We start from the raw sequence: 20,262 nt of genomic DNA on the forward strand, positions 1-20,262 counted from the left end.
CCGACTTTGCCTATCAATTACCAGTCTATTTGGTATTGCAACTATTCATAACCTCTGAATGCTTCCCAAAGTGCTCCAGGCTTCCACCCTCCATGACTATTCAGAGTTAGCAATCAAGACAACCTCAACCAGAGCTGGCAGCAAGTTTATCTGTAGTCCACTCAGCTAACCAGGGCAGGCGGCCAGAGTCTGAAAGAAATAGTGTTACAAAGTGTGTTCGTTGGTCTGGCATATCTCCTGTGCTGTATGTCCCTGGACAGCCCCTCTGGGGTGGTGGTAACCAGAACTTGTGGATTCTCAGTAGTCAGATATAGTGATGCTCCTTTCCATCAGAGATAGAGCTGTCACTGAAACCATTCAGGTTCTCTCACCAAACTCACTGTGGGACACCAGTAGCCTGTGTTCATGCTCAGTGCAATTCCACATCAGCAGATTGCAGGATTTGGGGAATGAATGGGAGCTGTGCCCACAGAGTTTAATGTTAACAGGCAGGGGACACAGACGACTTGACATAGTCATGCTCAGGACCTTGGTTCTGCAAACCACTGGTGATGAGGATCTGGGACAGTCATGGACCCCTACCTCTGCAAAGGACCCACACTGTCAAAGGAACCTGCCCAAGAATTATCGATTGGGGAGGGGGGCAGCTGAGAATCATTACCTTCCTAGGACTTCCATTCAAACATAAAGTTGCAAGTCTCTCCCAGGGTTAGGAGCTGAGGCAGGAGCTTCCCCACACTGGAGCACCGAAGAAGGCAGGAGTGACAAGCACCAAGTGAAAGCTGTAGGGTTGCTTCTGTATTCCCCAGTTTAGAGGGGAAAATAGGGCCCCACAGGACATACAACCTCCATGCCCCCCCCCCATGACTTTACAGTAATTGGGCTAATCCAACCAATATAGCTTACTTTTTCTCAGCTATATATCACTTACTTATTTTTTGCTGTGTGGATGATTATAAATGAACACAAACATAAGGTTATTCTCACTCACTCTCTTCAAATCTGGTGTTCCCTACCTACTGGAAAAGAAGATCTTGGGTCAGGGGTTTGCTCACTGAAGAGATTGAAAGTATTTGGAGCACAACTGAGAGATGGTATCCACAAAGCAGACAAGTTCACTGTTTTTATAGGGCTATAAGGAATAAATCAGTGTTTACAGACCAAAGAATCAATAACCACCAAATTCAGCAATTGATTGTGTGGTGGAATGAGGTGAAAAGGTCATATCAAGATGGCCGCTAAGGCGAAAAGTTCATGCCAAGATGGCTGCTGAGGTGAAAAGGTCATGCCAAGATGGCAGCTAACAACAGAAACTGCCTGGCAACAGGCCGTGATTGGATGGCTCCGGAAACCACATGACAACAGAGGAAACCACATGACAACAGAGCAGGCCGTGTTTGGATGGTTACAGAAACTGCCTGGCGACAAAAGCCTGACTGGCAACAGGCTGTAATTGGATGGCTTTGGAAACTGCCTGGCAACAGGCTGTGATTGGTTGGGGCATAGACCGCCCCTTGACCGGATTGGCTGGTCTTGGCTATATAAGATGTTGTACTAACTCAAATAAACGAGTCTGTGGGCTGCTCGCCTCAGGTCTGCTTTCACCCTACTCCCGGGGTCTGTGTGGTGACTCCGCGCCTCTTGCCCCCATCACGCTCCTCCTCTCAGAAACCAACCCACTGCAACATTGTTGAGAAATCAATGGCAACAGATTTGTACATAGGAACTAGCTCAGAGTTTAGGCATGGAGGGGGGGCAGATAATTAAACCTCTCCATTTTGTACATTCCTTTGTACTCAAAGGAATCAGGCAGTATAAGGAGGACGGACTTTCAAAATATGGAATGAGATGCTTGAGCTAAGGATGCCCTGGTTAGAGTAGGAGGAAGAGGCCAACTGTGCGACTTCAGTCACAGTCTCTGCTTGTTTGTGCGCACGTTCTCATCCTGCACCTGTGCTTTAGTCACCAACCAGGGAAGTGGCAAGTGCCTTGGAGGAACTTCCTGTGTTTGGGGATGGCATATATCAGTCAAGAGCTTGCTAAAGATGGAAACACACCGCCTGGGTCTGTCGATGAGGGTACAAAGAAATCTGCAGGGGAGGAAGAGTGAACCATGCACACAGCAGTTTCCTGTGTAGTCAAATAAAATAAATACAATACTGAATGAATTCCCCTTTTTTATAGTCTTCTAATACTTTGCAGTTTTGTATAGCTTTGTGGGTGTTTGAAAGGAATGCTTTTCACTTTCTAACCCTTATGTTGTTTGTGTGCGGTATGTGTGTATATTGTGTTTATGTGTATTTAGTCAGCATTTTCCATTCTAATAATTTTTACTTCAATTTAATTGGTGAGATATATGGGGAAAATGGAAGAATTTTAATGTCAGTTAATGGCTCTAGAAACATTCAAATTTATATAAAGTTGATTGATCAAAGAGGTTCTAGTTCCCTTTCTTCAGACAACACCAACTTCCAAGATGGTTATAACTAATTCACTACAGGTGTACTCTGAAGAATAACTAAGGGTGACAGTGCTCCGGTCAAACAACCCTGTAACTATATGTGTAGGGGTCTGTCCTAGAGAAATTCTTGCACATATGCCCAAAGATGCTCAGTGCAATATTTTTTTCAATCGTAAAAAAAAAAAAAAAAAAAAAAATGGAAATGAGCATTGTCCACTGGGATACTTTTTTTTTTTTTTTTAACAGGCGGAGTGGATAGTGAGAGAGAGAGACAGAGAGAAAGGTCTTCCTTTGCCGTTGGTTCACCCTCCAATGGCCGCTGCGGCCAGCGCATCTCGCTGATCCGAAGCCAGGAGCTAGGTGCTTCTCCTGGTCTCCCATGCAGGTGCAGGGACCAAGGACTTGGGCCATCCTCCACTCTCTTCCCAGGCCATAGCAGAGAGCTGGCCTGGAAGAGGGGCAACCGGGATAGAATCCAGCGCCCCAACTGGGACTAGAACCCGCTGTGCCGGCACCTCAAGGCGGAGGATTAGCCTGTTAAGCCATGGCGCCGGCCATAGATACTTAAACTGTGGCATGTTCATAAAACGGAACAGGAACACATATAGCAATTGAAATGAAGAAATTCTGTATCTGTTATGAATATATAATGCATGTAAGGAAAAGGAAATATTATTACCTTTAGAACAGAGGTCACATTTGAGTTTCAACTATATTTCTAAAATTTAATTTGTTTTTAAAAATACTTGAGGTGGCTATAGCATAATATTAGCTTTGTTTTATTATGGGTGTTTATTATGTACTGTACTTTTGTGTGTTTGAAAATTCAACACTACTCAAGTAATCAAACAGGAAAGAGTTTATACTGTGACTCCGTGGAGCAGTGATCAGAGGTTGTTATTTTTCAGAAATCCGAGAGAATGTGATGTCTCAGGATGCAGGGGATCTGGAGATGGGGGTTAAGACTTCTAACAGAAATACTATCTGCAACTGTGCTAAAACGGATCAACTCCCCGACACTGAAGTCTTATTTTGGTAGTTTCACTTCAGAAATAACACAGCTGGAATGTTCTACATTACAATGCTGCAACTTTGAACTAATTTTGTGGCTGAGCAGGGTATTTGTAAATCTGGCTCCTTTCCAACTAATAAGTTACTTATTTGTGCAAATTGGCTGACTTATTGGAACCTCTTGGTGCTGTGTTATATGAAGGGATTTTTTTGCCCACTGCAAACAATAGCAGAAGCAATGTTTTCATTTAAAATACTCTCTAGTCCTTTTATTTCAAGACCAAAGATATTCAACATCCAACTTACCTTTTCGAGGCAGCAAAGCAGAATCTTAATTTTATCGAAAAGTGGCTCAACCCATAGTCAAGCCTCACCTTCCTGAATTCAGTAGGTGGAGACAAGGGTTTGCTAGGCAGATCCAAACAAGTGAGCCGCTCCACAGGCTGGACTTGGTCAGAAGGGACTGGATACCATGTGGAGGGGAGAAGCAAGCAGCAGAGTTTGGCTTACTGTGGGCCTCAGTTGCCCAAATGTGAACTACAGATGTTTCTAAAGTCAGGTTCAGGGCTCTGCTCAGAAGCTGAGGTACTGAATGTTGGTACTTAGAACTCCATTAGTTGGGGGCTGGCATTGCAGCATATTGGGTAAAGCTGCCGCCTGCAATGCTGGCATCCCATGTGGGTGCTGCTCCATGTTCTGGCTACTACACTTCTGATCCGGCTCTGTTAAAGGCCTGGGAAAGCAGCAGAATATGACTCAAGTGTTTGGACCCCTGCCACCCATGTGGGAGATCTGGATGGAGTTCTAGGCTCCTGGCTTTGGCCAGGTCCAGCCCTAGATGCTGGCAGTCACTCTGCTTTTCAAATAAATAAATCTTTAAAAAAAAAAAAAAAAAGGAACTGCTATTAGTGGATCCTCATTTCACCAATTCTAGTGCTACCAATAGGAACTTTCTTGGTTTCTTCCTTTTTTTTCCTCCCCAAACAATACATCCTCCTAAATTGCTATCTCTGAAATGTTTTGTGGTTCAACTAAGGGAAAGGTGATTTTGAAATTTTTACTACTATGCTGAGAAAGCCAGGCACCATCTTTGAAGAAGATGGAAATGAATCTTAAGTCGGCCCATGGATGAAGGGAGAAACTCAGTGCATGCCAGTGTCACGAGAAGGGCCTCAGTCATTAGCATGCCCCGGGCCACCTCCTAGCCACTAAATCATGTTATCTCAACCTGATTCTCATGACAGTCCTCTGAAATGGATCTCATTTCATGGAAGACAAGAATGTGAAGAGGTTAACTAATATGATCTCAGGCCACACAATTAGCAAAGGGTACACTGTGATGGCCTTTAACCATGGGAATTACTACTCATACCTATTAATTGGCTTCTATTTATCTTGGAAAGATAGTGTCACACTTATACTGTAGTTTAAAACAAGTATAAAGAACAAATATAACTTAAGAAACATGCATGAAGATCCCTGAATAGAAAGGCTTCTGCAGATAACCCATCCCAAAGGAGGACTTAGAAAACCAGAGTGTAGTATCCCAACAGATGTCTCCAAAAGTTGCCCACGATATTTAAGGTTTATTCACTCCTCCAAGCACCAAAGGGGATAGGCGAGATATGTTTTGGTTCAATCTATGAGCATATTTACTTACTGTTTCTTTGTTAGTGAGGATGGGCAATTATTGAAGAGCAACATGTATGAACCCACGCCCTGTGGGCTCGGATCAGTTAGATGCAAGGCAGGGTGGCAGCAGGGACAGCTGGAAGGGCAGAACTGCAAGGCTGGGAAGGAACAGAGGGCCTCAATCTGGCATCATTCAAAGGGACTCAGGAGCAGGAGGCAAACAAATACTTGGGAACCAACGGCCCTTTACTGGAACATCTTTTAACTCTGATTTAGGGACTGACAGAGAGTCCTTGAATGAACAGTATTTTATATTTCAAATCCAAAATTTGGTGTCCACTTTGAGAGTCCTGGTTTTGGAATTAAAAGAAAGAAAATGGGTCACACTAGCTTTGAGGTGGTATGGCTTAGGCTTCAAGGGCAATGAGAAACACATTTGGGGATTCTGAGTGGAAAAGGGGGAATCTCACCATGTCCGAGGATTATCACGTGTTCAGTCACAGCCTAAACAGATAATGACCTGTAAAATTCTGGATGGGTTATGGATTCACCTTTGTTTTAATCTTCCCCATACCCAGGCAACAGTAACAAGTGAGACAGAGAGTGATCTCTAAGGCAGACAATGAAAACGTGCCAGGGTTGCCTTGACAAATACAAGCATTGGTTACAGTCAAGATAATAGTCATTTTTCAAATTTTAGTAGCAGTCTGTGGTGGTTTTGTAATGCTCAGGTTAACTAGGCTGGTCTGTCACAAGCTCATGCCCTGGGCAACTCAAGTCTTTGCTGTGATTCACTTCTGTTTCAAGACTTCACGAACATCTCATGTTTTCCAAAGCTGTCTTTCAGTCACGTTCCAGTAGGAGATGGACTCACCACCCTGAACGGGTCCAGACCCCACTGCAAAAGTTACACCTGTGCAGATGGGTCAAAAAGTACCCAAAGATCATTCTTTACTTCATGTTAATATTAAGATCCCTTCCCAGGAGGAGCTTAAGCCTTATCACAATGTACAACCTATGTTGGTGCATATTTCTAAGTAGCACCTGCGTGAACTTGTACCCTCCCACCAACACGTGATGACAGGAATGTCCCCTCTTACATATTCATTTCCTCCAGGAAAAGGATTCCTATTTCCCTGCTTCTGGAATCACAACTTGAGAAATGGTCTCCTGCGGTCTCTTTGTTTGCTGCAAATAAATTACTCTGCATGACAACTCTTTCAGTCCTGTTTCTCAGAACTCGACAAGAAGTGGGCCTGCAGTTGTAGGTGGGTCACAGACTCCATTTTTTGTTGTAGGGTGAGCCACAGGAGACTCTCACAGGAGGTGTGGAGGGTGGCCACGAAGCAGCTCCTATTCTGCAGTTCATCTGTGCTGTGGTTTACCTGCTGGCTCACCTCCCTGGTGGGGCACAGCAGGCACTCTGCCACTGCTCCACTATCCTCCAAACCCTCCTTTAGCTTCTTCTGGGTGTCTGTACTGAGCACTGGGAGTAGGGTTCCTGGCTTCTGCAGGGCACACACAGCCAAGTCAGAGGCTGCAGCTCATCCTTGCTTCTTTACTTCCATCTGCCCTTCCCTACTGCCTACTGAGCACACTGAGGCTCCAGCACTAGGTGCAAACACAGCTTTAAGGAGACTGCTTGGCCAGCTTCTGTGACAGAAGGTCAAACCTCTAGGACAAATCCCTTCAAGGTGAGGGGTAGGGAAAACAGAGATACAGACTCCCATAGTGGTCCTGCTTTTTGACTAAGACCTGATATAAAATATATTGTGTACATTTTTAATTTTGTGAAAATTAAAGAGATTTATTAGAAAGAGAGACAGAGAGAAAAATCGATTTCCACCCACTGGTTCATTCCCCAAATGTCTGAAACAGCTTGGGTTGGTTGAGCTGAGGCAAAGGCAGGACCCAGAAATTCCACCCACGTCTCTCACGTGGTAGCAGGAAATAAAGTACTTGAGCTATCATTTGCTACTTCCCAGGCACATTAGCAGGGAGTTGGATTGGAAGCAGGGTCTGCAGTTGGCACTCTGATATGGAATGCTGGCTTAACCTGCTGTGCCACAACACCTGCCCCACATGCATTTCTTTAAAGGCAATAGGATTTTTTTTTTTTAAGATTTATTTATTTTACTTGAAAGAGTTACACAGAGAGAGAAGGAGAGGCAGAGAGAGAGAGGTCTTCCATCCGCTGGTTCACCTCCCAATTGGCCTCAATGGCCAGAGCTGTGCCAATCTGAAGCCAGGAGCCAGGAGCTTCTTCTGGGTCTCCCATGTGGGTACAGGGGCCCAAGAGCTTGGGCCATCTTCTGCTTTCCCAGGCCATCTAGCAGGGAGCTGGATCGGAAGTGGAGCAGCTGGAACTCAAATCAGTACTCACATTGGATGCTGGCTCTGCAGGCTGTGGCTTTACCTGCTAGGCCACAGCGCCGGCCTCCACATGCATTTTTAAAACAATAGTATTTTGGAATCACCATTGTTGGTATAGTGAGTTAAGTCACCACCTGTAATGCTGGTATCTGATATGGGCACCAGTTCAAGTCCCAGCTCCTCCACTTCTGATCCAGCTCCCTGATAATGTGCCTGGGAAAGCAGCACAAGATGACCCAAGTTTTGGTCCCCTGCCACCCACAAGGGAGACCTGGAAGAAGCTCCTGGCTTTGGTCTGGCCCAGCCCTGGCTGTTGGGGTCATCTGGGGCGTGAACCAGCAGATGGAAGATGGCTCTCCCCCACTGTCTGTAATTCTGCCTTTCAAATAAGTAAATAAATCTTAAAAAAGAAAGAAAGAAAGAAAGAAAGCTATTTTATATTTACAATCAGGAAAAAATATTTGAAGGTAAAATAACAACATGGTGGGAAATATCTGCATAAACAAATAGATCACCCACAATCATATCTAGAACTTATTTTCTATCTGTCCATTGACCTCTATAAAAATCTGCTTACAAACTTTGGGTTGTGCTGATTATACAGTTTTTTTTTTTAAACTTTTATTTAATGACTATAAATTTCCAGTGTACAGCTTATGGATTACAATGGCTTCCCCCTCCCATAACTTCCCTCCCACCCGCAACCCTCCCCTCTCCCGTATACAGTTTTATGTGTTTTTTTAACCTTAACACTACATGCTGAGCAGCATCCCATGTCATTCAAATTTCTAAGGCAATATGACTTTTCACTGGCTATAAGATATTCCATTGTGGATGTGCACCACAACACAACCATCCTCCTTTAAGTTGTTTACCATCACTGGCTTTTAGAGACAACACTGCCAAGAACATCTCTGCATACAATTCTCCCTCTCCCTTTCTAATCACTTCCCAGAACACGAATGTTTCAGGTTCACATACACATTACCACATGGTTGTGGTCACCATCTGTGGGTCAATCAGTATCTCATATTCAGGCCAAAGTTTAAAATATTTATCCAGCAGTACTGCATGAACTTCAGTGAGTCAGAATCAATGAGCTGTGTGGGCGTAGGGTCTTGAGTGCCCCCCGAGTGCCCTCCTGGCCTTTCAGATCCTAGATCCTAAAGGAAGCCTGGTGGCCCTTGGGAAAGGGGACAGAGGGCAGGATGGTGTTTAATGGGAGGGCTTGGGATAACTCCTGTGTACCAACTAGGAGGTGGTCATATACACTGACAGGCAATACAGTTTCACTGGGGCACACCTACTGAACATTGGAGTTTCCATTCTCTTTCACAAGCTGGACAGACCCGTTACTGTAGTCTTTCCCTAAAGTACCTTCATCTTTCAGAAGTTTAAGCCTCTTGATTTCCTAACAAGCCCTAACAATTGTCTAGTAAAGACAGGATTAGATCAACAGTCTAAATGTGACCTTTATAGCTATGGCAAAAAGAACAAAGAACGAAATGTAAATTAAGAAGGAAAGTGTACAGCACATAAACAGAGCTCAGATACTGAAATGGGAGTCAGTTTCTGGAGGCTGCGATGAAAGCATGCCGTCAACTCTCCCCAGGGAGCAACTGGCAGCATACGCACCAAAGGCAAAAGGAGTAGTTGTTCCGTCACCCCTTCTCCCCTACCCAGAGGATGGTGGCTTCTTCCTCCACGCCCAGAGGTGGTCTGCTCATCCTGTTTATGGAGCTTTTGGCAAGACTTGACAACCACTGGGCTGTCTGTCTATCCCACCAGGACTATCCACTCCAGGAAACTGGACTTACTCTTTTAATCACTCAGACTCTCACCAAGAGTCTGCCCCAGAGAAGGTCCTCAATACCCATATAGGAAATCACACACCAGCTTCCCTTCAGCAACTGCACCGTTTCACTGGGTCAAACACTAGATCTGCGAAGCCTGTTCAGCCTGGGATGGCAGACAAATCCTTACCTCTCCATGCCAGGGAATCTGTAGCTAAGACAGGGAGTTCTAGAACCTGCGGAGTCTGGAGAGACTCCCTTACATGTTCTTTTGTGAGGTACAGGGGGAAGGACAGACTAATTTCTTTTTTAAGATTTCTTTGCTTATTTGAAAGGCTGAGTTACAGAGAGGCAGAGGCAGAGAGAGATGTCTTCCATCTACCAGTTCACTCCCCAAATGGCTGCAATGGCCAGAGCTGGGCCGATCCAAAGCTAGGAGTCTGGAGCTTCTCCCAGGTCTCCCATATGGGTACAGGGTCCCAAGCACTTGGGCCATCTTTGGTTCTTTCCCAGGCACATTAGCAGGGAGCTGGACTGGAACTGGAGCAGCCAGGACTCAAAGCAGCACCCATATAAGATGCCAGTAATGCAGACAGCAGCTTTACCCACTACACTATAGTGCCAGACCCTAATTTCACTTCTAATAAACTACTTCTGCCACTTCCTTTAAGCCCTGATCACATAAGAGCATGAGTGCCAATTTTAACCCATTACATGCAGGAGATGGCAGGAAATGAAGCCAGAGACATCTAAAAAAGTCTAGAAATACAGTTACTGAAGTCTAGCTTTCTGCCTCTTACCAGCTGCTTCTGCCAAAGCTTGGTATCTAGCAAAACGAGCAACTGAATATCCAATGCTTACTCTCCTGTGTACTTAATCAACCACGGTAAGAAAGGAAGAAGATCTCTAACTCCTATCCCTCTCAGCCTTCAGGCTGACAGCCCAGCCCCTACTTCTTCCAGTTCCATACATGACAACTTCTCATTAGGGTACTGGGAACAACTGGAGGAAGAATGTCCCATCTCATCTCCTTATTTTCCTACTGGTTTCTTTCCCCTGCCATGCCCGCCCCCCACTTTTTTTTTGTCTTTAATTCTACTAGGTTAGCCTATTTTCCTTTATATCTGTGTTTTATTCAAACCACTCCCTCCTTCACTGCAAGTACCAGAGGGCCTCACCTCTCAAGGAACCAAAAGAACTGCATTGGTGATGACCACACACAATGCAACTTTGATCTTCTTCTGCATGTGGTGAAAACAGAATTCCCTGTTGTAAGGAGGAGTGGGGAACTGTTCCAATTAGGATCTGCTAACCAAGAAAAGGAATGAATGAGAAGCACCAGCTGAATTTTCAGCCACTTTCAAAACATGTCTTCAGAATGTACCTAGCGCCAGCTCAGCAGTCTGCAGAAATCCCAACAGATGAGCTGCAACCAGGCTAAGCAAGACTCTTGAATGTCTGAGTCAAGTTCAAGCTAGAAAAAAAACAACACATGCTCATCAGCAGAGTGAAAATTCACATTTCTCAAAGTAGAACTCAAAGCATCCAGAGATGTAATATGAAGAATCTAGTTCCATGGACGTTAAGCCTTGACTTTAGAAACAAAGGAGGAAAATGTAGGCACAGTTGTCAAGTCCCGATCTTCGCCCCAGATATCTCATGTCCCTACAGCTAACACTGTCACGGCCCTCCTTCAATTTACTCTGCAAAATCAGAAGGCCAAGAAGGGATAAAAATATTTTCTGGAAATTTAAGGACTGGTTACAGCAATTAAAGGAGATTTCTTCCTGCACTGAGAAGACTGCTACTGGCAGCACACGGTGCACACACCCCTGTATTTTCTTCTCTCTCAAGACCTACTCCTTACTTTTCCCAGGATTTAAAAATCATGTTAACAATAAGCATACACAGCATGCCTTTCGTGGTCAGATGGCTCATTGTTTAAAAAGCTTCAGTTTAAAATCCAAAAAATTGTTAACAGATGCAGTTTCTGGCTGGAGACTGGGAAAAACCTCACTTAAACAAAAGAGTATGTTGTGATTGGAACCAAAAAGGGAATTACCTTTTAAGATAAGAACCACAAACATTTCCTATTTGAAAATACCCCCAGTCCCACCATTGGGACCTTTCTTGGACCTTTCATGAAAGTTAAAAAATTTGACAGGGGGCTGCTATCTATGACAAACCATGGCTGACCAACCGGGCCAGCAACTCTCCCAGATTCGTTTGGACTTTCAACAAGGCCACCACATCCGTCACTCACTCTCCCCCAGATCCCTCAATTAGGCAAGGTTCCAATTAATCTCTTTCCAATACTTTTGTTGCTTTCACTTTGGCTCTGGAAGTGGGTTTTCACCCAGAGACTTAGAGAGGTTCCACAAGTAAGTACAGAGCGGGACAAGTGACTGCCACTGTAGAGATTAAGTGGCCATGGATGGAGAAGAGCCAATGATCTGAGGAGCGCCTGGGCCCGCCTGCAGGTCCCCGCCTCCTTGGTCTGCACAACGTCTATTTGCTTCTACACAGAAAGCCTGCTTTCCACAAGCTCGTGCTGTTTCTGTTGGCTGCCGGGGCCTACCCCATGGCCGCACTATGTGTGCGAATGTCGGCAGTGGCCTGGGTTCTAATCCTGAAAGACTGAAGCTGTGAAGGAGCCATGGGTGTGTTGCTTTCCCTCAGCCTGAGAAATGGATGTGGTATGGTTTGCTGGTGATAAGCCTGATTTGAAAAGGCTACACGAGATGCTCCAAAGAAAACACTCTTTTCTTAACACTGAGGATGGCCACCATGGGGCTTTGTCCCGCGAATGGCCAGCCTCTCTCAGGAAATCATCTTCTCTGAAGAGAGCTGAGCATTACCTCCGTCCTGGTTAGGTTTCTGTGTTCTCATAGTCACTGTCCACCTCCCGATTTACTGCAGAGTGCAAACTCTAATCCCGAAAGGCCTTGGTCAAGCAATGCTGCCATCTGCTTTAAAGTGAGACAGGTTGGCAGGTCCTGGGGAGTTGCAAAGGGTTAAAACGGCTGTCCCACTTAGCCATGCCAGTGCTGAAGTCACATAAGGAAACCAGGCTTCTGAAAGGAAGCTAGTGAAAAAAAATGCATTCCCAAAGATCCGTGCAATCTGGCCCAATGCTGATGAACAGGGGTCATCTATCAAGAAATGGAGTTCCAAGGCCAGTGGCCACATCCATACCCAGACTCCTACAGGAAGCCGACCCCACCATGCACACTTGAGATGGCTCTGCAAGGGGATCCGATGGGGCTGGACATTGAGAAATGAGCAGCAGCTGGGAGCCTGAGGTCATTACTATCCTCCAGGGTTTGCCTTTTTAATCTGAGAAGCAGTAGTTTCCATGATTAACTTTCAATTGCTGTCAAGGGTGTAATAAAATCTGGGAAAGAAGCAAACTTTCCCCTCAGTGAGCTGCTCCCTTTCTCTTACCCTTCCACTTCCTCTAGTGCATATTCTCAAACCCTACTTTGCATTATTTCCTAATTTTGAAAAAAAAAAAAAAAAAAAAAAGATGTGCACTCGGATGAGCCAAAATAGACAATGCTCTCTGTGTACAAAGGCACTTGAGAATTCTTCCTGCTCATTTCTGGGAGTGGGGAGGGTCTCTAAGATGGTAGCATGAAAAGTTGCCCAGTTTCCCAAGACCGTGTGATACCATTGGTTTTAGAACCAAACACGTTTAATTTTCCCAAGAAAATTCTTTCCCTGTGTATTAAATAAGTTTCTTGAGTCACAACCATCCATTCAAAAAGACAGGTTTTCTGGTTGATAAGACGTGTGCGAAGAGAAAGAGCAACAGATAGGAGGACTCACTCCTTCACAAAGCCCCCTGTCGCTGCTACTAGATGAGGAACCCTAGGACTTCAGTCTGGGCTCCTCTACCAGAGGCTCCGGGACCAGACTGAGAGGATACACAGACACATTCTCAGCAAAGGCCACCACAACCAAATCTGACACAGTTTTACCAAGCACAACTGCTCAGGCGGAAGATTAAGTATGCTGTAATGATTTTGACAGAATTCAATGAAACACTCATGACACATTCAGTGGCTCAGTCACCACACATTCATTTCCAAGTAGGTGAGGCTGGAGTTACAAGACAGAACAAGACATGGTGCCTCAGAGAGTCAGATGGGAGACACACACACAGGCTCACTGCAACACGTGCTTCCTTGTACTGGAGATGCTCCTCGCGGAGGGCATGCCAACTACACAAGGCAGCTCAGAGAGCTCTGCAGACAAAAGGAGGCACACACTGCATTAGGCAACACTAGTTACCGAACAAAAGCCTTCCCTGGCCGACAGTGGTGTCTTAAAGAGACATTACATTGGCACAGTTGCTGCTGCTTCCCTGGGTCAAGAGTGAATCACTGAGCACTGACTGCTGGAGAGAAGTAGTTGGCCCTGCCCTTCCCACATGCTTATCTTTGTTCCAGTTTCTGTTGGAACAAAAGGAAGAGTGGCTACGTGTAGGAATGGCCGCCAAGACTGCATGCAGAGTCCGAGAGCCACAGGGATTCAAGATGGCAGAGCGAACCTTCAGGAGGCGCAGTCCGAGCAATGAGGCCGAGTGCCAGGGATCCTGGAGAACAGGAGCTTCAGTCTGTTTGCTGCCCCCAGATAAATTCTCCCCACCTCCCAGGTCACAGAATCCCCACCTTCCCCATGGGAAGTGACCTCCCAGGACACTTTGCTCCTAAGTAAGCTGTGGCCATGTACTTAACAGTGGAGTGTGAGGGGAAGTCGGCGGGTGTAACTTCTGGAACGTGTCCCTAAACGTGGGAGCGAGGAGGCTGTGCTCTCGTGCCCTCGTTTCCATCCTTAGTTTGCAATGTGAACTGGCTAACCAGCCATCTCGGACCACAGAGGGGAGGCACACCTTAGAGATGGTCATGTAGGGTTGTGAACCCACAACACTAGTCCTAACCTACCCGTATAAGAACTGTTAGGTAAGCTACAGGGGAAACTCTGATCTTGTGTAAACCAATGTCTATGTGATTATGAATAAAGGTTATAGGTGGCAAGGGAGTCCACTGAAGGGTGGATACAAACAGCATCCAAGGAGTTGACACTTTGCTGCATGTAACACCTGTGCCACAACACGTCTAACTCAGTCGGGGTTTCACAGTATAGAGAGATGTTTCACAGTATAGAGAGATGCCTGGTTCTACTGGCAAAGCACAAGAGCTAAGGGAATCAAAGATGTTTTCAGTTACTATAATCACAATGAACAGCTTACCTTCTTTTTGCTACAGTATATTTGCCATTTCTTCTCAGCTGGAAGTGCAAACATGGCCTCCCTGTGTTTGTCTGTGAGGTCAAGTTCATCCTAAGAAGAAATAAAACAATTAGTATTTCTTAGATGAAACATTCCTGTAGGGAACAGCATCAGTATCATCAGGCAGGGAAAGCACTACCAAGCAGAATTTAAATGAACTTGAAAACAGTGAGGAAGCCAAGTGAAGATGTATGTTATTGGCATGGAGGAAGCCCATTGTTGACCTGGGCCAGGCACTGGGGAGCGAGGTATCAAAGGCTGAGGGGAAGTGAGCCCAGGGACAGAATCCACCTGAACCACTGCCTACTGGAGTGTGGTCTGTTTGAGCAGTAAAGGCATCAAATCTCAGGAGTTTAGGAGGGTAGTCACATAAAGCTGAAGTTTGCAGGGATCCTGTCAGCCTGGCCCTGGGGGACTCGAGGTTGGTGGATGGGGTGGCAGGAGGGAAGACCAACAGAAACCTAGGCCAGCTGTCATGGCAGATTCTGTGTTTTAGGGATTGTGCCAGCTTAGCTGAAACACTGGCGTTATACAAAGGGTCATCAGGTAAATGGTTTGAGAGGTAGGGAATAACCAATGTGTAGAAATCCTTAAATACCAGCTTAAGTAGTGTATTGTCTTGAAAAAGGGAGCCAATGAAAATTTGAGCAAGGGAGTGAAGTCTTCATTGCCATAAACCCTGACTAATGCTTGTTAAGAACTTTCTGTGGAGGCATTTTCTCAGTTCTCACAACAACCCTCAGAGGTGCAGTCATTCTTAAATCTCTATTATAATACAGTTGGGGACATTGAGGCTGAAAACTGGCTAAGTCATTTGGCTAAGACTACATGATGGGCTGAGCTTTAACCCTGAGGTGTCTGACTGGAGTCTAGACACCCTCTCAGATCGGTGTTTGGAAACATTGATTGTATAGTGGTGTATAGCTCATACTGGACACTAAAGGACAGCAGCCTGCAGATATCCATAACTAATGAATAACAATAACAGGATAACAAATACAAAGTGTTTAAAGTTCTTGGCATTTAATAAGAACCCAACCTATACCCAATGCAATTACTAGTATGGAGTAGCTGGTACATTACTATTCCCATAGGAAAAGTGATCTATTTGAGGGTGATAGACTGGTGGGTTATGAGCAAGATACACTACAATGTTCTACATTAAAGCACAACAAGGCTTAGAATCCTGAGGAAAAGTATCCCTGGGCAGACTCTTGTGTACACCTGCAGTTTGTACACTCGTGGCTACAGAGGCTTAGAATATCAGCGTGGCCTCTCTCCCTCCTGCCTCTGCTTAGACACCTGTCATTTCTTCCACAAAAATCCCATGGTTTTCCCTCTGCTTCATCTGCCAGTGCAACCACTCAGAACTTTCTTAAGGCATCTTAATGTCTCTCTTGGCTTCTGTTGCTTTTCCAATGCTTCCTAGCCCGCATGGCTAGAAGTCTCTGAAAGCCATGATTTCCAGCTGGAGAGTCTCAGAGCCACTTGGAGGGCTTCTCACATCACTGCTTGCTCAGCACCTAGGGGTGAACAGGCGGGAGGAAGTGGTGCCATTTGTGTTTCTGTGAAACACGTGCTGCTGATGCTGCTGATCTGCAGACCACAGTTAGAACCACGGCCTTAAAACAGAACACCTGTGCTGTTTCGAGCCCCATTCAAAAAACTTCATTAGAACCACACCACCTTCATAATTACTTATCCAGTCCTCAGCCTGCCTTTGAGAGCTACCATTTACAACCCCAACTAACTTTGCTTCCAGTATCCCCTTACACCCTGCCTCGTTAACACCTCCACCTCCATACACTTTGATCTCATGGAGCCATCCTTGCTGTTGCAAGGTTGTTCTGAGGATTGACAACATCAGCTAAGCATGAAGCAATGCCTGGCATAAGGTAGCAACCGTACCATTGTCTCTATCATTTAAGCACAAATCAGTTCCTATTCCCTTTTATGACCAAGGTAAACAGCCGTGGCTCAACAGGCTAATCCTCCGCCTTGCAGCGCCAGCACACCGGGTTCTAGTCCCGGTCGGGGCACCGATCCTGTCCCGGTTGCCCCTCTTCCAGGCCAGCTCTCTGCTGTGGCTAGGGAGTGCAGTGGAGGATGGCCCAAGTCCTTGGGTCCTGCACCCCATGGGAGACCAGGAGAAGCACCTGGCTCCTGCCATCGGATCAGCGCGGTGCGCCGGCCGCAGCGGGCTACTGCGGCGGCCATTGGAGGGTGAACCAACGGCAAAAGGAAGACCTTTCTCTCTGTCTCTCTCTCTCACTGTCCACTCTGTCAAAAAAAAAAAAAAAAACAACTTATACACATGTAGGATTATACTCCACACAAGAAACAAGCTGAGAAGAATTTAAACAATGAGGGACTGGCAAAGCAGCTACCTGTGATGCTAGAATCCCATATGGACACTAGTTTGTATCCCAGATGCTCCACTTCCGATCCAGCTCCCAGCTAATGGCCTGGGAAAAGCAACAGAAGATGTCCCAAGTGCTTGGGCCCCTGCTACCCACATGAGAGACTTGGATGAAAAACTCCTGGCTTTGGCCTGACTCAGCCCTGGTGTTTCAGCCACTTAGTATGAACCAGTGGATGGAAAATCTCTCTCTCTACCTCTCTATAACTCTTACTTTCAAATAAATAAATCTTTACAAAGTTTAAACGATGAACAACAAGGGAAGCAATGAAGGACTCAGAAAATTTCATTACAGGGAATGTGTTAAAAATGTTAGAATTTTGGCATGCAACTACTATATATGCGAAGTTAATTATTTTTCTTCCTTTCTTCCTTCCTTTTTAGATTTCCGGTAAGTCACACCTGCTCTCACCTATTGATGAACAGCACAAATAATGGTGACATAAATCACTTTCCAACAATCAGGTCAGTTATTCAAGCAGCACAATGTGTTTAGTTTGGGGAAAGGCTTTTGATTTGTGAGAGTACAACACTATAAATGGTGCCACCTTTACACCAGTTTTTGCTAGCTGAGCAGGGGTGCGAACAAGTGTGTGAATCCTAAAACCTAGAAAGTCACAGGAAAGGGTGTTTATCATACTGTGTTTTACTGTTAGAGGCAGAAGGTTCTGCTTCTGTGAGATGAAGAAATGGCCAGTTTTGAACTCAAAGAGCACAGATGAACTAGGATCTAGGGGCAGATGTTTTCATGCAAGACAAGTTTTCAGAGAGTGAAGAAAAAATACTGTAAGGTCTCTGGACATACCTGGGGATTACAGTAAGAAAGTAAGAAGGAATAAAATACTGACAATAATGGCTAGCAATTGAGAACTTTTTCTGTGCTTAAGAGTAGTGTCTTACATGCATTAATTTATTTTAATCCTCAAAGCAATAGGATAAACTGGACCACATTATTATCCCATTTTCCTGAAAACTGAGTCAAACAGATTAGCTCGCTCCTGGCAGCACAGCAGTAAACGCAGAGCAGGGACGTGAATCCAGACTTCCTGACCGCATCGCTCAGGTTTTAACTGCCGAACTGCCCTCTCCGCCACTTGATCAAGCCGTCACCGACGCCAACAGGAAAACACATCCATCCGCCGAGTGCTGGTTAGCACAAAGGGGGCTTCTTGTCAGACATCCCTGCACTCTAGGTCTGGCCTAGAGGTTATGCAAGCTTGGGCTTGAGACTTCACCTCTGAACATCAACTTCATCTGATGACAGGATAACATTCATTCATGAAACCAAAAACAATTTTTTTGAGTGTCTACTAAATGCTGGGCATTGTGATACATAGAGAACAAAAAAGTATCTAGGCGCTCAGATTCTCCTGAGGGCAAAAGGGAACTAAACAGCCATACTAACCTAGGGATGATCACATTAAACTGAGTTTGGAAAGCCTGTTTATGAGTTTGTGGACTCAAGAGGCTTCTATAGCCTTGGCAGCTCATGATGGGAGCCTCAGGTGATCACTGACGTCATAAATAAGAGTGTTAATTGTTAAATCAACAACAGGAGTCACCGTGCAGTTGCTCCCCATGTAGAATCTCTGTCCTTAATGCATTGTACTATGAGAATTAATGGTAAAAGTAGTCTTCAAACAGTACTTTATACTTTGTGTGTCTGTGTGGGTATAAAGTGTTAAAATCTTTACTTCGTATAGAGCTGATCTTCTGTATATAATTAAAAATGAATCTTAAGAATAAGATGGGAGAGGGGGATGAACTGCTATAATCCAGAAGTTGTACTTATGAAATTTATATTTATTAAACAAAAGCTCTCTATAAAAAAAGACTACCTTAAGTAAAGAATATAATACAGTTTTATGACAAGAATAAAAAAAAAAAGCCTGTTTATGTAAAAGGAGAGACAGGGAAGGTACATGACGAATGACGACTTACAGAGAAATAAGAATTACACAGGTGCAAAGCACTGTACACACTTAGCAGCTTGAAAGCCACTAAGAACTCTGATCTTTATCCTAAGAGCAACCACAGGTCACTGGTGGATTCTAAGCAAGGAGAGGGACATAGATGAACTTCAGAATAGCAATAGGGAGTGCCTAGGCACAAGGCCCAGAGTGTAATAAGACCCCCACCCCACCATTCGCAAGGTACCTCTGCTCTGACTCACTCTGTTTTAACGATAGCACGTCTGAATCAAGCCTGCAGGACGCTGAGAGACCATCGCAACCTTAAGAGAGCGATAGACACCTGCTTGTGGTCCTGCCCGTTCCAGGATCAGGGCCAGATGTGATAAGAAAAAAAAAAAAAAAAAGAAAGAAAGAAAAAGAAAAAGAAATACAATGATGAGTAGAGACTCTGATTTCAAGGGATTTATAATCCAGTCAGGGAGACAAATGACAGAAGGCTTTCGCAGCCCCCTTTCTCTTCAGGATGAGGACTCGCCCCTCACCTCCTCCAGCAGCAGCCACCTTCTGGCACTGGCTCAGGAGAGGCCAGCTCCCGAAACTCTGAACACACTGTCCTCCCCCCAGAGAGCAGAAGCAATCCTATTCCTCCAAACCCTTCTAAAGCACCAGCTCTTTCCTCCAGGAAGCCCACCCTGACTCTCCTGAAAAGACAGCACTTACACACACTGTGGTCTGTCACTCCCATGGCGCTCTCACTCCCAGAGCACAGGGACTCAATTTGTTCTCTGCATGCTGGTATTAACTGTCAGACCCTGAAACAGAATCTGACCTAGCAGGAAAGCAAAGAGAAAAAAGAAAAAGAAGAGAAAAAAAAAAAAAAAGATTGGCAGCTGGGAGGGGAGGAAAAAGGCCGCGGCCATTCAAAGATGTACAGGGATCTTCAAAAAGATGGATTATACCAATGGAAAATGGATATATTGAAAAACTATGCATGGATTTCATGTCTTCCCTTCCCAAGATAAATTTATCTTTTAATTCCATTTCTCCATAGACTCCTTGTAGTGATGATTAATGTATTGTAAAGATCAAAACCAATCTTTTCTTGAGGTAAAATGTACATCCAGTGCAATATACAAGTCTTAAATATATGAATTAAATGGATGAATTGAGGAAAGGTACGTACTGAGGTGGTTAGAGCACATTGCACTTTAGGAACTGATGCTACCACCATACACTTCTATCAGCAAAATTCAGCAGTTTATTTCGCAGCCATACCAACATTTGGTGCTGTGTCTTTTCTTGTTAAAGTTTCTCTATTTGAAAGGCAGAGAGAGAGAGATTTTCCACCTGCTGGTTCACTCCCCCAA

General features: G+C 45.0%; 1 protein-coding gene across 1 annotated transcript in view; it reads right to left on the reverse strand.

Annotated features, from left to right (window-relative positions):
* The window catches only part of DAAM1 (dishevelled associated activator of morphogenesis 1), a 191,731-nt gene that overhangs the window by 71,863 nt on the left and 99,606 nt on the right, over positions 1 to 20,262 (reverse strand). Inside the window, exon 3 of the mRNA XM_062210082.1 lies at positions 14,525 to 14,614. Within this exon, the coding sequence (XP_062066066.1) occupies positions 14,525 to 14,614 (90 nt within the window). The remainder of the gene's footprint in view (positions 1 to 14,524; positions 14,615 to 20,262) is intronic.

Source organism: Lepus europaeus, chromosome 13 (assembly GCF_033115175.1).
Source record: "Lepus europaeus isolate LE1 chromosome 13, mLepTim1.pri, whole genome shotgun sequence".
Taxonomy (NCBI): Eukaryota; Metazoa; Chordata; class Mammalia; order Lagomorpha; family Leporidae; genus Lepus; species Lepus europaeus.